This window comes from Leucoraja erinacea, chromosome 1 (assembly GCF_028641065.1).
Source record: "Leucoraja erinacea ecotype New England chromosome 1, Leri_hhj_1, whole genome shotgun sequence".
Lineage (NCBI taxonomy): Eukaryota > Metazoa > Chordata > Chondrichthyes > Rajiformes > Rajidae > Leucoraja > Leucoraja erinaceus.
The window spans coordinates 70,729,828-70,748,158 of NC_073377.1; the positions used below are offsets into that span (position 1 = coordinate 70,729,828).

General features: G+C 43.8%; 1 protein-coding gene across 1 annotated transcript in view; it reads right to left on the reverse strand.

Annotated features, from left to right (window-relative positions):
* grxcr1a (glutaredoxin and cysteine rich domain containing 1 a) overlaps positions 1-17,832 on the reverse strand; it is a 100,348-nt gene extending 82,516 nt beyond the window's left edge. Inside the window, exon 1 of the mRNA XM_055636879.1 lies at positions 17,255-17,832. Within this exon, the coding sequence (XP_055492854.1) occupies positions 17,255-17,665 (411 nt within the window). The 5' untranslated portion in view covers positions 17,666-17,832. The remainder of the gene's footprint in view (positions 1-17,254) is intronic.
* Positions 17,833-18,331: the final 499 nt, after the last annotated feature.

Below are 18,331 nucleotides of genomic sequence, written 5' to 3' on the forward strand. Positions count from 1 at the left end.
TACGGAGAGTTGGGTTTGTCAAGGAGGACTCTCTCTAACTTCTACAGGTGCACAGTAGGGAGCATGCTGACCGGTTGCATCGTGGCTTGGTTCGGCAACTTGAGCGCCCAGGAGTGAAAAAGACTACAAAAAGTAGTAAACACTGCCCAGTCCATCATCAGCTCTGACCTCCCTACCATCGAGGGGATCTATCGCAGTCGCTGCCTCAAAAAGCCTGCCAACATCATCAAGGATCCACACCATCCTGGCCATGCACTCATCTCCCCACTACCTTCAGGTAGAAGGTACAGGAGCCTGATGACTGCAATGTCCAGGTTCAGAAACAGCTACTTCCCCACAACCATTAGGCTACTGAACTCAACTCAAACAAAACTCTGAACATTAATAGCCCATTATCAGTTTATTTACACTTTATCTGTTTTATTTATTCATTTGTGTATATATTTATACAATGGTATATGAACACATTGATCTGTTCTGTATTCATGTCTTCTATATTCTGTTGTGCTGAAGCAAAGCAAGAATTGCATTGTCCTATCTGGGACACATTCCAATAAACTCTCTTGAAGTAAAGTCCAGGCAGGGACTTCAAAGATTCTGATCCGTGATAGTGTTCTCACAGTGATATATATTCAAATTAGGATTAGCAGGAACATGCGATGATCCTTGTATGAGAATGGTGATCCTGCAGCATTCTAGCATATGTTTATTAGTACTGGCCAAACGTAACATTGCTGGAAGTTGACTATTAAGCACTGATGAGGTGGCTCTGTCCTTGCAGTTGTTAGAGATACTTTCAATCAGAAGGTGCAGAGGACCCAGGGTTTGCTTTGTTCATGTAGCTGTAGTGTTAAAATTATTATATTAGTTTAGTTTAGAGATACAGCGCAGAAACAGGCCCTTCAGCCCACCGGGTCCACGCCGAATAGCGATCCCCATATATTAACAGTATCCTACACACATTAGGGACAATTTACGCATACATAAAACCAATTAACCTACATACTTGTACATCTTTTGAGTTTGGGAGGAAACCGAAAATCTCTGAGAAAACCCACGAGGTCATGGAGAGAATGTACAAACTCCTTAAATACAACGCCTGCCGTCCGGATCGCACTGTGTCTTTGGTGCTGCAAACGCCGTTGTACCACAGTGTTGGTCCATTTAAATCCATGGGTAATGGATGGATGGTTTTGCCATCGATAATAACATTAAAGAAAGTGGATTGAGCTTTCTATTGTTCTCGACAAGCGTTACCTGGCAACAAGCTGGGCAGCTGCCTCGCAGCCAAGAGTGGATGTTATCAGGTTTCCTTTATAAGTTAGCATTTGCTGCTCCATTATCGGAGGCCATAAACACATGAATCAACAACAGAGTGTCCACTCCTGAACTTAGGATGGAGGGTAAGTAACAACTAAAAAATTGTTAGGAGAGAGAGAGAGAGAGAGAGAGAGAGAGAGAGAGAGAGAGAGAGAGAGAGAGAGAGAGAGAGAGAGAGAGAGAGAGAGAGAGAGAGAGAGAGAGAGAGAGAGAGAGAGAGAGAGAGAGAGACCGAGAGAGAGAGAGAGAGAGAGAGAGAGAGAAGAGAGAGAGAGGAAGAGAGAGAGAGAGAGAGAGAGAGAGAGAGAAGAGAGAGAGAGAGAGAGAGAGAGAGAGAGAGAGAGAGAGAGAGAGAGAGAGAGAGAGAGAGAGAGAGAGAGAGAGAGAGAGGCAGAGAGACAGACAGACCGACAGACAGACAGACAGACAGACAGAGAGACAGACAGACAGACAGACAGACAGACAGACAGACAGACAGACAGAGAGAGAGAGAGAGAGAGAGAGAGAGAGAGAGAGAGATAGATAGATAGATAATAGATAGATAGATAGATAGATAGATAGATAGATAGATAGATAGATAGATAGATAGATAGATAGATAGATAGATAGATAGATAGATAGATAGATAGATAGATAGATAGATAGATAGATATCACCAAACTCTATCTCTGCTACATTGACGACTGCATTGGTGCTACCTCCTGCACCCATGCAGGACTCACTGACCATCTATTTTACCACTAACTCCATCCTGCACTCAAATTCACATGGACCTTTTTCGACATCTCCCTACCGTTTCTAGACCTCACCATCTCCATCACGGGTAACAGGCTACTGACCGACATCTACTACAAACCCATGACTTCCATGGCTATCTGGACTACACTTCTTCCCACCCTGGTTCCTGTAGCTGGGTGGCAGTGAACTGTGAGGAGAATGCTATGAGAATGTAGGGTGACTTGGACAGGTTGGGTGAGTGGGCAGATGCATGGCAGATACAGTTTAATGTGGATAAATGTGAGGTTATCCACTTTGGTAGCAAAAACAGGAAGGCAGATCACTATCTAAATGGTGTCAAGTTTGGAAAAGGGGAAGTACAATGAGATCTGTGGGTCCTTGTTCAACAGTCAATGAAAGTAAGCATGCAGGTGCAGCAGGCAGTGAAGAAAGCGAATGGCATGTTGGCCTTTATAACAAGAGGAGTTGAGTATAGGAGCAAAGAGGTCCTTCTGCCATTGTACAGGGAGGGCCCTAGTGAGACCACTCTGTGTGCAGTTTTGGTCCCCTAATTTGAGGAAGGACATTCTTGCTATTGCGGGAGTGCAGCGTGCAGTTTACAAGGTTAATTCCCAGGATGGCGGGACTGTCATATGCTGAGAGAATGGAACGGCTGGGCTTGTATACTCTGGAGTTTAGATGGATGAAAAGATATTTTATTGAAACATATAAGACTATTAGGGGTTTGGACACGCTAGAGGCAGGAAACATGTTACCGATGTTCTCTGCCTCAGAGGGAGGTGGAGGCCGGTTCTCTGGATACTTTCAAGAGAGAGCTAGATAGGGCTCTTAAAGATAGCGGAGTCAGGTGATACGGGAGAAGGCAGGAACGGGGTACTGATTGGGATGATCAGCCATGATCACATAGAATGGTGGTGCTGGCTCGAAGGGGCGAATGGCCTACTCCCGCACCTATTCTCTATTGTCTATTGTCATTTGTAAATATATCTTGTTGAGTGTTTCCAGCATTTTTCTCTTTTTCATTTCAGTTTTAATTTATTTTCCATTTCTGCTGCTCACAACCTGGTCACTGCTGTTGGCCTGCTCCACCTCACGTGTCCCTTCAACGCTGGCAGGTTGGGTTCATGGAATTTGACTGGTGGACAGCACTGCGGGAATGCCTTTGCCAGAAGACACTTCACCATGACTTTCTCAGGTGCATTTAGCCATGGACAATAAACATTGGCCTCGCCAACACCTCCCAAAACATCAGAGGTTAAGGGGTAAAGACAGGAAAATGGGGCATGGAGGGAGAGATAGATCAGCCATGATTGAATGGCAGAGTAAACGATGGGCCGAATGGTCTAATTCTATTCCTATCACATGATCTTATGAGGTTAATTCCCGGGATGGCAGGACTGTCATATGATAAAAGAATGGAGCGACTGGGCTTGTATTCACTGGAATTTAGAAGGATGAGAGGATATCTTAAAGAAACATATTAAATTATTAATGGATCGAACATGCTAGATGCAGGAAACATGTTCCCAATGTTGGGGGAGTCCAGAACCAGGGGCCACAGTTTAAGAATAAGGGGTAGGCCATTTAGAACTAAGATGAGGGGAAAAAAATGTTTCAGAGAGTTGTGAATTTGTGGAATTCTCTGCCTCAGAATACAGTGGAGGCTTATTCACTGGATGCTAGCAGAATCAAGGGGTATGGGGAGAAGGCAAGAACGGGGTACTGATTGTGGATGATCAGCCATGATCACATTGAATGGCTGTGCTGGCTCGAAGGGCCAAATGGCCTATTCCTGCACTTATTGTCTATGTATTTATGTATCTGCGAAAATATAATTTATTTTTCTTCTATATCTCTATGTGATTGCTTACAATTAGCTGGGTGACTAGGCCACTCCGTCAGGCATTAACAGTGAATCAAATATCTTAAGATGTGGGTCACAGCGATTGATCCAGATAGTGGTGACATTTCCCATCCTCTGAAGGATATTGTTGAACCAGCAGGGTATTCCAACAACCTGACATGATTTATGTTTTTGCTGCTAAATCACAAGCATTAGATTTACTGGCTTTGGCTTCATAATATGATTTGACTGCTGTTCCATTAACTGATGGCTGGGTGGTTGTTATGCAGGGTTGAACAGACTTATGGAACAGGAGAATGCAAACAAAACTATGCTGGACTTCTTCTCAGCCATCAAATTCCAACATGGACCATTTTCCTATTTGCAATTTCAACTCCATCTATTTCATAAACATATACATGAGCATACATATTGTCACCAGCTGTATGCAAGGTGGGCCTTTGTATATTTTACAGCATGCGTCTACCTACATTAACCTTTCATCTTATTTATCAAGTATCTACCTACCTCTCCGTTAAACTATTCAAAGACTGTTTCCACTGTACTTTGAACAAGAGAGCTCTGCAGAGACATAACACTCTGAGAAGCATTGGTCTTCTCAGATGCCATAAGTAAGCCCCTTTCCCCATTAATAGCCCTGCCCCACAGTGCGAGTTCATTCCAAAAGCTCTCCCGAGTTTATAAAAATCAAACTCATGGTAAGCACGGAGAATGAACGTAGCGGGTACGTCGGAGCTCGGGGACGTCTCTTAGCGCTAACGGCAGGTACTCGGGAAGACTCGCTAAAGGCAGGTAAGCACGGGAAGACTCGTGAAGATTTTTCAACATGATGCAAAATGCCCACGAGAGCCCCGAGTACCGACGAGTGGCGATTATCGTAAATCTCTGAGTTCGAATCAGGGCAAACTTGGGAGAACTCTTGGAATGAACTCGTATCGTGGGACAGGGCGTTAACCGCTAAACACAGTTATCGTAAACTCATTAAGATTAGTGGTGGAAAGTGATGTCTGAGGTGTTCACTTTCTCATTTTGTACTCATTCAGATTCAGATTCAATTTTAATTGTCATTGTCAGTACAGTACAGAGACAACGAAATGCATTTAGCATCTCCCTTGAAGAGCGACATAGCAAACGATTTGAATAAAAATAAATAATAAGTGTCCGGGGGGGGGGGGGGGTGATTGGCAGTCACCGAGGTACGTTGTTTAGTAGAGTGACAGCCGCCGGAAAGAAGCTGTTCCTCGACCTGCTGGTTCGGCAGCGGAGAGACCTGTAGCGCCTCCCGGATGGTAGGAGGGTAAACAGTCCATGGTTGGGGTGAGAGCAGTCCTTGGCGATGCTGAGCGCCCTCCGCAGACAGTGCTTGCTTTGGACAGACTCAATGGAGGGGAGCGTGGAACCGGTGATGCGTTGGGCGATTTTCACCACCCTCTGCAGTGCCTTCCGGTCGGAGACAGAGCAGTTGCCATACCATACTGTGATGCAGTTGGTAAGGATGCTCTCGATGGTGCAGCGGTAGAAGTTCACCAGGATCTGAGGAGACAGATGGACCTTCTTCAGTCTCCTCAGGAAGAAGAGACGCTGATGAGCCTTCTTGATCAGAGTAGAGGTATTGTGGGTCCAAGAGAGGTCATCGGAGATGTTGACTCCCAGGAACCTGAAGCTAGAAACACGTTCCACCTCCGTCCCGTTAATGTGGATGGGGGTGTGCGTGCCACCTCTGGACTTCCTGAAGTCTACAATGAGCTCCTTGGTCTTCTTGGAGTTAAGGGCCAGGTTGTTGTCAGCGCACCATGCTGCTAAGTGCTGGACCTCCTCCCTGTAGGCCAGCTCATCGTTGTTGCTGATGAGGCCAATCACCGTTGTATCATCTGCATACTTGATGATGGTGTTAGTACCATGTACAGGTGTGCAGTCATAGGTGAAGAGGGAGTAGAGTCATGTCATGTACACAATGTAAGGAAAAGTAAAACAATGTTTATAACATGGGGATTAAGAAATATAAATTTCAAATATGAAAACTTATCTTGAGAATTTTGAATGAAATAATTACGAGAGGTGAAAAAGCTTTTATATCAAAGTTTCTGTCAGAAATATTTTAGATTTATTAACTGTATTTCGTGTACTCAGTGAGTGTTCAGTGACTGAAATTTAAATAGGAAATATGATTTTTCTCTGCTCTGCTGAATAACAATTATTGCAATGCACAGAAATACAAATATTAATCTCTGCCTGTGATTCTGTTCCTGTACAAACATAATTCTTATTTGGTTTTCCTTGTACCTGATGAAGTCTCAGCAATGTCAATTTCATGCAAGTTTCAACTTTCCACCAAGAGTCATTCAGAAGCACAATTTTCCTACAAACTCCTGTCTTTGTGACGTTGATTCATAGTACAAGCTTCATTCATCCAAAGGGGCAAGTTCAAGTTTATTTAACAGAATTGAAAAATATAATTTAGCTGCTTAAGGATTTGATAGAGAATTCTGTTGAAATATCAGACTGATTGGTGAAAATATTGTTTCACACTGCGTAGTCCAACTTCCACCACAACCACCCCATTGCTACATTTTATGTGCAGTGACCGCTGATCGGTGTGGCTCGGTGGGCCGAGGGGCCTGTTTCCACACTGTATCTCTAAAATAAACACAAAAAATGAAACTATCTGCCTTTCTCTATATACAAAGAACTGCAGATACTATTTTACAAAAAAAGACACAAAGTGCTGGAGTAACTCAGTGGGTCAAGCAACATCACTGGAGAACATGGACGCACGACATTTCGGGTCGGGACCCTTATTCAGACTGATTGCAGTTGGGTGAGAAAGCTGGTAGAGAGGTGAGGTGGGATGAAGCCAGGCAAGTGATAGGTGGATGCAGGAGAGGGGAGCTTTGGCAGATTGTTGGACAGAGGTCAGCGGTGAAAAGACAAAAGCTGGTGACATTAGGAGATACAGAGAGAACAGTCATGAAATGTGAAAAGGAAGCAATATAGGTGGAAAAGGACAGAGGCAGAGGAGGCGAAAGGCAGCAATGGATGTGCATCCAGGTGGCAAGTGGGACACAGGGAAGAGAAGGGAGAAGAGGGGGTGGGTTGTTTGTAGGTTAGTTAGCTAAAATTGGGTAATTATGTGCTCATACTGTTAGGTTGCAGGCTAACTGTCTTTGACTATATCGTCCAGTTAAATAATGCGGCTGCCTTTAAAATCCAAGTTATTATTTCTCTTTATGCTGGGGCATATCCAGAGAAATCTCATATTTGCCCAAAGCAATTGAATGAGACTTCAGGAAATCCCAGCATTGGAATATAATCGCTGGAAATGCAATGCAGGTATAAAGCTTCTAGTCAAAGAGATGTCGTTCATGAACATATCTGCTTTGGACGTAGTTCAGTTCTCAGTTCAGTTCAGTTTAGTTTAATGTCATGTGTACCAAGTTACAGTGAAAAGCTTTTTGTTGCATGCTGACCAGTCAGCAGAAAAACAATACATGATTAAAATCGATCCATTTACAATGTATAGATAGACGATAAGGGAATAATGTTTCATGCAAGGTAAAGCCAGCAAAGTTCGATCAAGGACAGTCTGAGGTGATCAAAGAGGTAGATAGTAGTTCAGCACTGCTCTGTGGTAGGATGATTCAGTTGCCTGATAGCAGCTGGTAAGAAACTGGGTAGATGTTATTTGAAAATATACAATAATTTTTTGTAATACTTTGGTTTCTAACTTGATAATATTTCCTCATTTTTCTTTTGGATAAAGCAAAAAAATAGTCAAGTTCTCGAAAGATAAGCAAATCGAATCCTATCCTTCCTGCGATGTATGAATTGTAAGTTAGGAAATTGTGCAAACTGAACTTACATAAAATAGTTATAAATATGATTAAATGTTCTACCTAATACTGTGAGCGAAACATGTTCTATTAAAGCTCTGCCTTTGAACCTGAGATTTTGAATGAAAGTGTGAATAAAAAACACAATAGACAATTTAATGGGCAATTTTAATTAGGTTTTTATCAACTATTTTATTTGAAATTTTATTTTGAACATTATAAATATCAACTGTAAATGTTTACCAAAATTACATGAAGTGGTTCATTAACAAGCTAATAGTAAAATATTTTCATTTTCATTTTCTATGTCAAAATGTTAATATCCTTGGAAATCATTTTCTATATAAATATGAATATGTTTAGATTGAATTATTTTTGCATTATGTTAAGTAATTGTTAGTAATTTCTACATCAAATTTTGGCTTCAAATTCCTTTCAGGATCAAATACTTGTGGATGTGAGAACTGTTTGATCTGAAAATGATGCAGCGAATACTGTCAATTAAATAAATTAATGAGGTGATTTTCCATGCTGTGGGAAAGGTAGGACTAGACCCTGTATGACAATGAATAGTTGTATTTCATGGGTGATGTTCTAATATATGAAAATATGAGCAAGGCTCAGAATCATGAAAGGTATTCAAAATTCCAGTCCTGCACTTGATCTTTAGAAATGTATCAATGAAGTGTTTCATAAAATATTTTAGTTGAAGTCAGAAGTATTATTATGAAGTACAATTCAATTGATAACTAGTTAAGTGAGTGGGAGCGTTTCAAAAGGACACATATGGCAAGGATTGATATAATCGCTGGGGTGTACTGGCAAGTCATGCTTGCGGCGGGAGTGTACCGGCAAATCGCGCTTGTGGCGGGAGTGTCGCGGCAAGCCGCGCGGATCCAATCCACCCGCCGAACAACCATGCTGCCGACCGAAATGCACCTTGGTAGGCCTGACTCGCCTGACAGGCCTCCCAGGGGACTGCGGAGAAGCTGGACAGCGAGGCCTGTCTGGGCAGAAGAATCCTCAGTGGCGGCGGTGATGGGTGCCTCGACGTAGGCGGAGGTGGAGCCTCGGCGGCAGCATGAGCCTAGGCAGCAACGGGAACCTCGGCAGTGGTGGGGCCTCGGTGGCAGCAGGAGCCTCGGCAGTGGAGGGGCCTCGGTGGCAGCAGGGGGAGCCTCGGCAGTGGTGGGGCCTCGGCAACAGTGTGAGCCTCGGTGGTGATGGAGCCTCGCGACAGACTTGCGATCAGGGGTTGATGAGTGTGAGGGGGGAGGGGAAGACAATGGGGACCCGCGCATTGGTTTCGTATCATATCGTATCGAATCATACCCTATTATAGTTGCAAATAATCATGTGGAGAATTGTTAAAAACAGTATAATATTACAGATGTATCTGAGTGACCATAAACAGTTAAGGTTCATTGATTTCCATTGGTACTTGGCAAATGGACAAAACATAATGGAAATGAAATTCACTATTGGAATTTGTTACACATTGTTAGAGTGTTGTTATTGTATCTACCTCAACTACTTCCTGCCACTTAGTTCAGATTAGAGATACAACGTGGAAACAGGCCCTTCGGCCTTCCATAGAAACATAGAAAATAGGTGCAGGAAGACGCCATTCGGCCCTTCAATCCAGCACCGCCATTCATTGTGATCATGGCTGATCATCCACAATCAGTAACCCGTGCCTGCCTTCTTCCCATTCCCCTTGATTCCGCTAGTCCCTAGAGCTCTATCTAACTCTCTTTTAAATTCATCCAGTAAATTGGACTCCACTGCCTTCCGTCGCAGAGAATTTCACAAAAACATAACTCACTGGGTGAAAAAGGTTTCTCATCTCAGTTTTAAATGGCCTCCCCTTTATTCTTAGACTGTGGCCCTTTGGTTCTGGAGTCCCCCAACATTGGGAACATTTTTTCTGCATCCAACTTGTCCAGTCCTTTTATAATTGTATATGTTTCTATAAGATTCCCCTCATCCTTCTAAACGCAAGTGAATACAAGCCCAGTCTTTCCAATCTTTTCTCATATGACAGTCCCGCCATCGCAGGGATCAATCTCGTGAACCTACGCTGCACTGCCTCAATCACAAGGATGTCCTTCCTCAAATTAGGGGACCAAAACTGCATGCAATATTCCACATGTGGTCTTACCACGGCCCTGAACAACTGCAGTATGACCTCTTTACTCCTAAAATCCTCTTGTTATGAAGGCCAACATGCCATTAGCTGTACCTGCATGTTTACTTTCAGTGACTGGTGTACAAGGACACCCAGGTCTCGTTGAACTTCCCTCTTTCCTAATCTGACACCATTGAGATAATAATCTGCCTCCCCCAATCACAGGGGAGAACATACAAACTCCGTAAAGACACCAGCTGTAGTCAGGATCAAAACCGGGTCTCTGGTGCTGTAAGGCAGCAACTCTGGTGCTGTAAGGCAGCAACTCTACCGCTGCGCCACCGTGCAGCTCAATGGCAGCTCATTTCACCTGCCCACCAGCCTCTATTGAGAAAGCTTCCCCTCAGGTTCTCCCTATTAAATCATTCCCCTTTCACTTTAATCATATGCCCTTGAGTTCTTGATTCCTGGGTAATACCTTTATACACTTCTATAAGGCCAGCCATCAGACTCCTGCACTCCCAGGAATAAAGTCCTAGCCTGGCCAACCTCTTACTGTAACTCAGCCCCTCCAGTCGTGGCAACATCCTCATAAATCATTTCTGAACACTTTCTAACTTAATGGCATCTATTTCATGTCAGAGTGACCAAAATCAAATACAATTCTCCAAGTACAGTCTCACCAACACTTTGAATTATTGTAACATAATGACCCAACTTCTATTCTCAATTCCCTGACCAATGAAGGCCAGCATGCCAAAAGTCTTCATCATTGCTCAATCATTAATGCCACTTTCAGGGAACCATGTATTTGTCCTTGATCCCTCTGCTTGTCAATACTCCCCAAGATCCTACCATTCACTGTGAATGTGCTGCCTTGCTTTGACTTTCCAAAATGCAACATCACACACTAATCTGGAAGGACAATATTCAGAGATGGTCTTGGCATCATGTTGAACACGGTCATTGTGGGCCGAAGTGCCTGTTCTTCTGCTGTTCTATGTTCTACATTCTGTCGGAATTAAACTCCATTGGTCAATCTTCTGCCCACTTGCCGTGCTGATCTTAATGTCCCTGTCCCACTTAGGAAACCTGAACGGAAACCTCTGGAGACTTTGCGCCCCACCCAAGGTGTCCGTGCGGTTCCCGGAGGTTGCAGGTGGTTGCCGGAGGTTGCAGGTAGTGGAAGCAGGTAGGGAGACTGACGAAAACCTCCGGGAACCTCCAGGAACCGCATGGAAACCTTGGGTGGGGCGCAGTCTCCCGAGGTTTCCGTTCAGGTTTCCTAAGTGGGACGGGGCATAACTGTCTATTTTGGTGTTAATAAATATCTTTAATGCTATTGTTACTAAAGTAACAGGTTTTTTTTAAAGAGTTAATACTGCATGATCTGATGAAGGCAGAGAAGGTAAATGATCTAATTTTACTTCTTGAATGAAAATTAGCAAAAGTAAATTAAATGTTTATGCTTGAAAAGTTCCACAGAATTCTGGTCCAGGAAACTGAGTCCCCAATTTAAAATGGGGTCATGAGCAGATGGTGGTTGGGTGGAGGAGAGAAGAACTGTTATCAAAGGACCAGTGTGAAATAAGAGTTGATATTGCACTTATACCATGCAAGCTCATCACCAAACGTGCGGGACTTGGGGTCAGCACTCCTCTCTGCAGCTGAATCCTCGACTTCCTGACCAATAGACCCCATTCAGTAAGGATAGGGGACAAATCATCCTCCACGATAATCCTCTACACGGGGCATCTGTAAGGTTGCATTCTCAGCCCCCTTCTTTACTCCTTGTACACCCACGACTGTGCAGGCATGTACAAATCTAATTCAATTTTCAAATTCGCAGAGGACACTACCATTATGGGCCAGATATCAAATAATGATGAGACGAAGAACAGGAAGGAAATTGTGAACCTTGTGTCCTGATGTTGAGACAGCAATTTTTCTCTCAATGTCAGCAAGACAAAGGAGATAGGGATGGATTTCAGGAAGTGAAGCGGTACACATACCCCAGTTTGCATTGACAGCGCCAAAGTAGAGATGGTTGAAAACATTTAATTCCTCGGAGTAAATATCACCAACAACCTCTCCTGGACCAACCATATTGAAGCAACGACTAAGAAAGCACACCAATGCTTCTACATCCTTAGAAGGCTGAGGAAGTTTGACATGTCCTGTCAAACTCTCACCAACTTCTACAGATGCACCAGAGAAAGCAGTTTATCAGGATGCAGCACAGCTTGGTTTGGGAACAGCCCACAAGACCAAGACAGCAAGAAATGGTAGCGAATTGTGGACGCAGCCCAGACCATCACACAAATCAAGTCCCTCCTATTGACTCCATTTATACCTCACGCTGCCTCAGCAAGGCCAGCAGCATAATCAATCGCACCCTGGCCACTCCCTCTTCTCCCCTCTACCATCAGGCAAAAAGTATAAAAGTATAAAAACACACACCACCAGATTCGGGGACAGTTTCTTCCCAGCTGTTATCAGGCAACCAAATCATCATAGCACATCCAGAGAGCAGTGCTGAACTACTATCTATCTCTTTGATGACCCTCAGACTATCATTGATCGGATTTTGCTGGCTTTACCTTGCACTAAACGTTATTCCCTTATCACATTGTCATACAGTGTAAATGGATCAATTGTAATCATGTATTGTCTTTCTGCCGACTGCTTAGCATGCAACAATAAGCTTTTCACTGTACCTCAGTACATGTGACAATAGACTAGACTGAAACTAAAGGCTGATACTTATTTGTATTTGATGGAACAAATGACGGCCACCCACTCTTTGTGTCTTATGCAGAATAGGTAGGAGTGAAATACAGTATGGTGCACAAATGCACAAATTATTAGGAATACTACCTCGGTGGTGCAGTGGTAGAGTTGCTGCTTTACAGCGCTTGCAGCTGCCGGAGACCTGGGTTCGATCCCGACTACGCATGCAGACTGTACTGAGTTTGCACGCTCTCCCCGCAACCTGCGTGGGTTTCCTCCAAGATCTTCGGTTTCTTCCCACACTCCAAAGACGTACCGGTATGTAGGTTAATTGGCTCGGTGTATGTATAAATTGTCCTTAGTGTGTGTAGGATAGTGTTATTGTGCGGGGATTGCTGGTCAGAACGGACTTGGTGTGCTAAAGGGCCTGTTACCATGCTGTATCTCTAAACTAAACTACCAAATCACAAAGTGATGAAGGGATTTAGCAGGCCAGGCAGCATCTGTAGAGAGGAATGGACAGATGAAGAGAGATGGATCTTGTCTGGCCATTTCACTCCACAGATGCTACCTGACCTGCTGAGTTCATCCCGCACATTTTATTTCAAGCATCTGCAGTTTCTTGTTCCTCCTTTAGAAATAGTAGTTCAGGTTAACAGACCCATAAAAACTGAAATGTGTAGGAAGGAACTGCAGATACTGGTATAAACTGAAGATAGACACAAAAAGCTGGAGTAACTCAATGGGTCAGGCAGCATCTCTGGAGAAAAGGAATAGTTGACGTTTCAGGTCAAGACCTTTCTTCAGCCTGAGAGTCAGGAGAAATGGAAACAAGATATATAGATGGTAATATTGAAAGATATAGAACAAACTAGATGAAGTGGGACCTGTTGGGTCCTTGTCACACAGGAGGCTTGGTTCCCCACAACAATATTCCACCACTCACCCATAGCCCCCAACTGCACATTTCCCCTCATCTCTTGCACTCTCTCCCCCTCCTCTTCAGCCTCCCTCTTCTTTCCTCTCTCCTCCTCCTCCTCCCCTCCCCAATCCCTCCCTCACCTCTCCGTCCCTCTCCTTTACCCTAACCTCAGTCACTCCCTCCCTCCCTCCATAACACCTCTCCCCTCCCTACCCCCCTCCTATCCCTCTATCCCCCAACTCTCCACTCCTCACCTCCCCTATCCCCACCACTATCCCTCCTCACCTCCCCCACTGCCCTCCTCTCCCTCTATTCCCCACTCCCTACCTCTCCCACTCCCTCCCTCCTCCGCGTGGCCCGGAGGAGCATCAGCCGTTGGAGCCGATTGAGCCAGGCCTTGGAGCAGCCCGGAAGCACCAGCAGCTACGGCCACGCCGGCATGTGAGCGGGGGTTGTGTGGGGGGGGGGGAGAGCTCGGAGAAAAGACGGGGCAAGAGCCATGGGGCAGAGTGTTGTATCACGGGGAGGGGGGCAGGAGCCAGAGAGGGGGACCAGAGGGGAAGGAGATGGAGCTGTAGGGCATTGCGATGGTGGTGCGTTAGACGACTCACACCGGGCGATGAATGCTCTCCTCCACCGAGATCAGATTCACCGCTTTCCGTTTGGTGACATTGCCGCACCAGGCCAGGTCGCTTCCAGTCCCTCCAAAAATTATGTCCGGTTGGGGACCTCCGCCGGCCTCCCCCAGCTCCGGTAAAGACGCGATGGCACAGGAAGGGGCGGACCTTCCCGCGGAGTGACAGGAGAAGAGACTAATCCGCATGCCGCTGGTTGGCAGGAGAGGAGAAACCTCGCTAACTTTTACGATATACCGCCGATCGGAATGAAACTTGATGCACCCGCTGCACAGGAGAACTGTGGTTGAGCTGGCAAACAATCGTAGCCCTATTGCATACCGTGTTTGCGCAAATAGAAAACCCGTGCAAACCAGAAGAGCACAATAACAGAGCTTTAGTTATGTATAGATAGAATAGATAGATAGATAAAGGAAAGATATGCAGAAAAGTAACAATTCTTACATTCATTTGTTAATTATCCCTCTATATCACCGTCTCTATCTCTCATAAGGTCATAAAGTCATATGTAATAGGAGCAGAATAAGGCTATTCGGCCTACTCCGCCATTCAATCATGACTGATCTATCTCTCCTTCCTAACCCCATTCTCCTGCCTCCTCATCATAATTCCCTGACCCCTGTACTAATCAAGAATCTATCTATCTATTCTTGCAAAATATCCATTGATTTGGCCTCCACAACCTTCTGTGGAAAAATTGTGGAAGTTGCTACCCAATGGCGCAAAAAGCTTGAATGCATTTAAGATGAAACCACCCAAGTTTCCGAGGGAGAAAGAGAAAATTTATACTGAGAAATTGAAGTGAGTGGGAAAAAGCTTGTGTAAGTCAAAGAGGCCCATCTCCATGCTATAACAGCTATGTATTTATCTATCACATTCTGCAGTGGTTAAACCTCTCTCTGCTCTGCCTGCAAGAGTTATAAACTGTGGCAAAAGGGTAGTATTAAAAAAAAGGACAATGTATTTTGGTTGAACAGGTACTTTGGATTATAACCATATAACCATATAACCATATAACAATTACAGCACGGAAACAGGCCATCTCGCCCTACAAGTCCGTGCCGAACAACTTTTTTTCCCCTTAGTCCCACCTGCCTGCACTCATACCATAACCCTCCATTCCCTTCTCATCCATATGCCTATCCAATTTATTTTTAAATGATACCAATGAACCTGCCTCCACCACTTCCACTGGAAGCTCATTCCACACCGCTACCACTCTCTGAGTAAAGAAGTTCCCCCTCATGTTACCCCTAAACTTCTGTCCCTTAGACTCAGGATTCGATCTTCATGAAGGAGGACACAAACAATCTTCCTGATATAGTAGTGGCCAGAGGAACTGGGGTGACGGAGGAACTGAGGGAAATCCACATTAGGCAGGAAATGGTGTTGGATAGACTGATGGGACTGAAGGCTGATAAATCCCCAGGGCCTGATGGTCTGCATCCCAGGGTACTTAAGGAAGTGGCTCTAGAAATCGTGGATGCATTGGTGATAATTTTCCAATGCTCTATAGGCTCAGGATCAGTTCCTGTGGATTGGAGGATAGCTAATGTTATCCCACTTTTTAAGAAAGGCGGGAGAGAGAAAACGAGGAATTATAGACCAGTTAGCCTGACATCGGTGCTGGGGAAGATGCTGGAGTCAATTATAAAAGATGAGAAAGCCGAACATTTGAATAGCGGTAACAGGATCGGTCGAGTCAGCAAGGATTTACGAAGAGGAAATCATGCTTGACTAATCTTCTGGAATTTTTTGAAGATGTAACTAGGAAAATGGACATTTGCTGAGAGAATGGAGCAGTTGGGCTTGTACACTCTGGAGTTTAGAAGGATGACAGGGCATCTCATTGAAACATATAAGATTGTTAAGGGCTTGGACACGCTAGAGGCAGGAAACATGTTCCCGATGGTGGGGGAGTCCAGAACCAGGGGCCACAGTTTAAGAATAAGGAGTAAGCCATTTAGAACGGAGACGAGGAAACACTTTTTCTCACAGAGAGTGGTGAGTGTGGAATTCTCTGCCTCAGAGGGTGGTGGAGGCAGGTTCCCTGGATGCTTTCAAGAGGGAGCTAGATAGGGCTCTTAAAAATAACAAAGTCAGGGGATATGGGGAGAAGGCAGGAATGGGCTATTGATTGTGGATGATCAGCCATGATCACATTGAATGGCGGTGCTGGCTCGAAGGGCCAAATGGCCTGCTCCTGCATATATTGTCTATTGTCTATTGTATTTATTGAGATTAGTTCATGAGGCTGGAAGCTCAACAACTGGAAAAATAATTACTATTTACAAATTGGACTTCCAAACCTATTGACGTAAATTGAGGATTGGAAAATCATAGGACAGGGAAATATCAATTACATTTAACAGGAGAAAATGCATTTTATCACAAAATGACCCGCCAAATAAATACAATTTACAAAAGCTTATCGACATGATAAAGATATTACGAATATGGTCAGTCACAGTCCCAAAACAAAACGGAACAGTTGCCTTTCTTATACAATGAGTCCTTTCAGAACAAAGTCAAAGTATTGTTTCAAACTGAAAACAAATACCCTCAGTAAAAAAAAGAAACAAAATATTAACCTTTCCAAAATTTGTCAAATAGAAATTCACACGCAAGACATTTACCAACATCAACTTCCTGCTATTTCAATCGTCAAAACTGTGTTCTAACTGCAGATGACCTTTGACATTGTTACATCATGTGTTTACTATAACAAAACACAAAGGAAATTACTTCTGCTGTGCCCTGCTTGCATTCCTGACACAAACATGCACTGTGTTCAGAAGAGAAGAACCGGAAAGCAACTAGCTCGAAACCCATTGACCTATTTATGACCATAGTGTCCCAGAATAACTCCAAATTAAATCTAATGCATGGGCAGTATTAGATATTGGTACCACCTCACTTTTCCTGCTAAGTTATAAGATGCTTGATAACATCATTACGATTACTGTATGATAATGAATATTTTGACATGACACATTTAAAGAAATATTAGATGCCAGTAATGGCATTCATTAACATTACAGGAAGCAAAAGCCAATTAGAACAATCTTTATATTCTTAGTGACATACCTGAACAGCACCATTTGACAAATTACTGAAAAGTGCCTGTCCGGCACTGACTTTGTGTTTGACACCTCTCACTGTGCCGTTTTTACTCAAGATATTAATTCTCTTTCTATAGATTCCTCTGTCCTTTGCGTTACCCGCCAGCAGAAGCATGTCATCACATTCACTGTCACTGCCATCAGTTTCCAGGGGGAAATGCTGCTGGTTACATCCATTCACTTCACTGTGGCCGCTGCAATGCTCGCTCTTGGAGATGCTGGCACATTTAGGCACCTGCAAGCCCACCAGGTCTCCGTCAGTGTACACTTCTTTCAGCACCCTTCCACTGTTCGCAGAAGATATCCGAAACCTGACTTTTTTTTGCCGGTGTTCTCCTTCCGTCTTCATTATGCCATTGAGCCCAGAGTTTTCCATTGAAGAATGAAGTTCACATTGTTTTGGTTTCAAATAAAATTATCTTGCAGCCAGCTGAAGATCTGCACGTCGATTTTTCCTTGATGTCAGCAGGTATTTCGCACATAGAGCACTCCCATCACCATGCAACAGTGTGAAGGAGAATATAACTGGTGCTGATCCTGAAAACGTTCTACTTCAATAATGAATAAGATTACATCATAGTCGCCTTTATAACAGCAGAAGGTAACATGATATCGATGATTAAATATTTAAGTCGCCATTGTGTACTCTCTGTGTAACAACCAAATGTGAGAAAGTATTTAAAAATATTTAGTTTCAACACAACATTCCCCTCCGATTCATTTTGAAACCTTCTCCAGATATAATGACCATTGTAGCAAGTATTTGACTTTAGTGCTGGGATATTGAGAATCACCTTTGCTAAATACCATAAGAATTCAGCAGCTGGAGAGGGCCCCCTGACAAAACATGTTTAGAGTTCTCTCCACTACAATAAATGGCAGAAATAAATTTTATTCGGTTCTGGATAATGCATATGAATATTCGTCAAAGGAACACAAGATCAATGGATAATTAAAATGGGCAGGAACATTAAGGGACTTGCTTGCAACTCAACTTCAGCCTCTTATTTTGATAAATCATGGTTGCATAGTTGGAATGAGC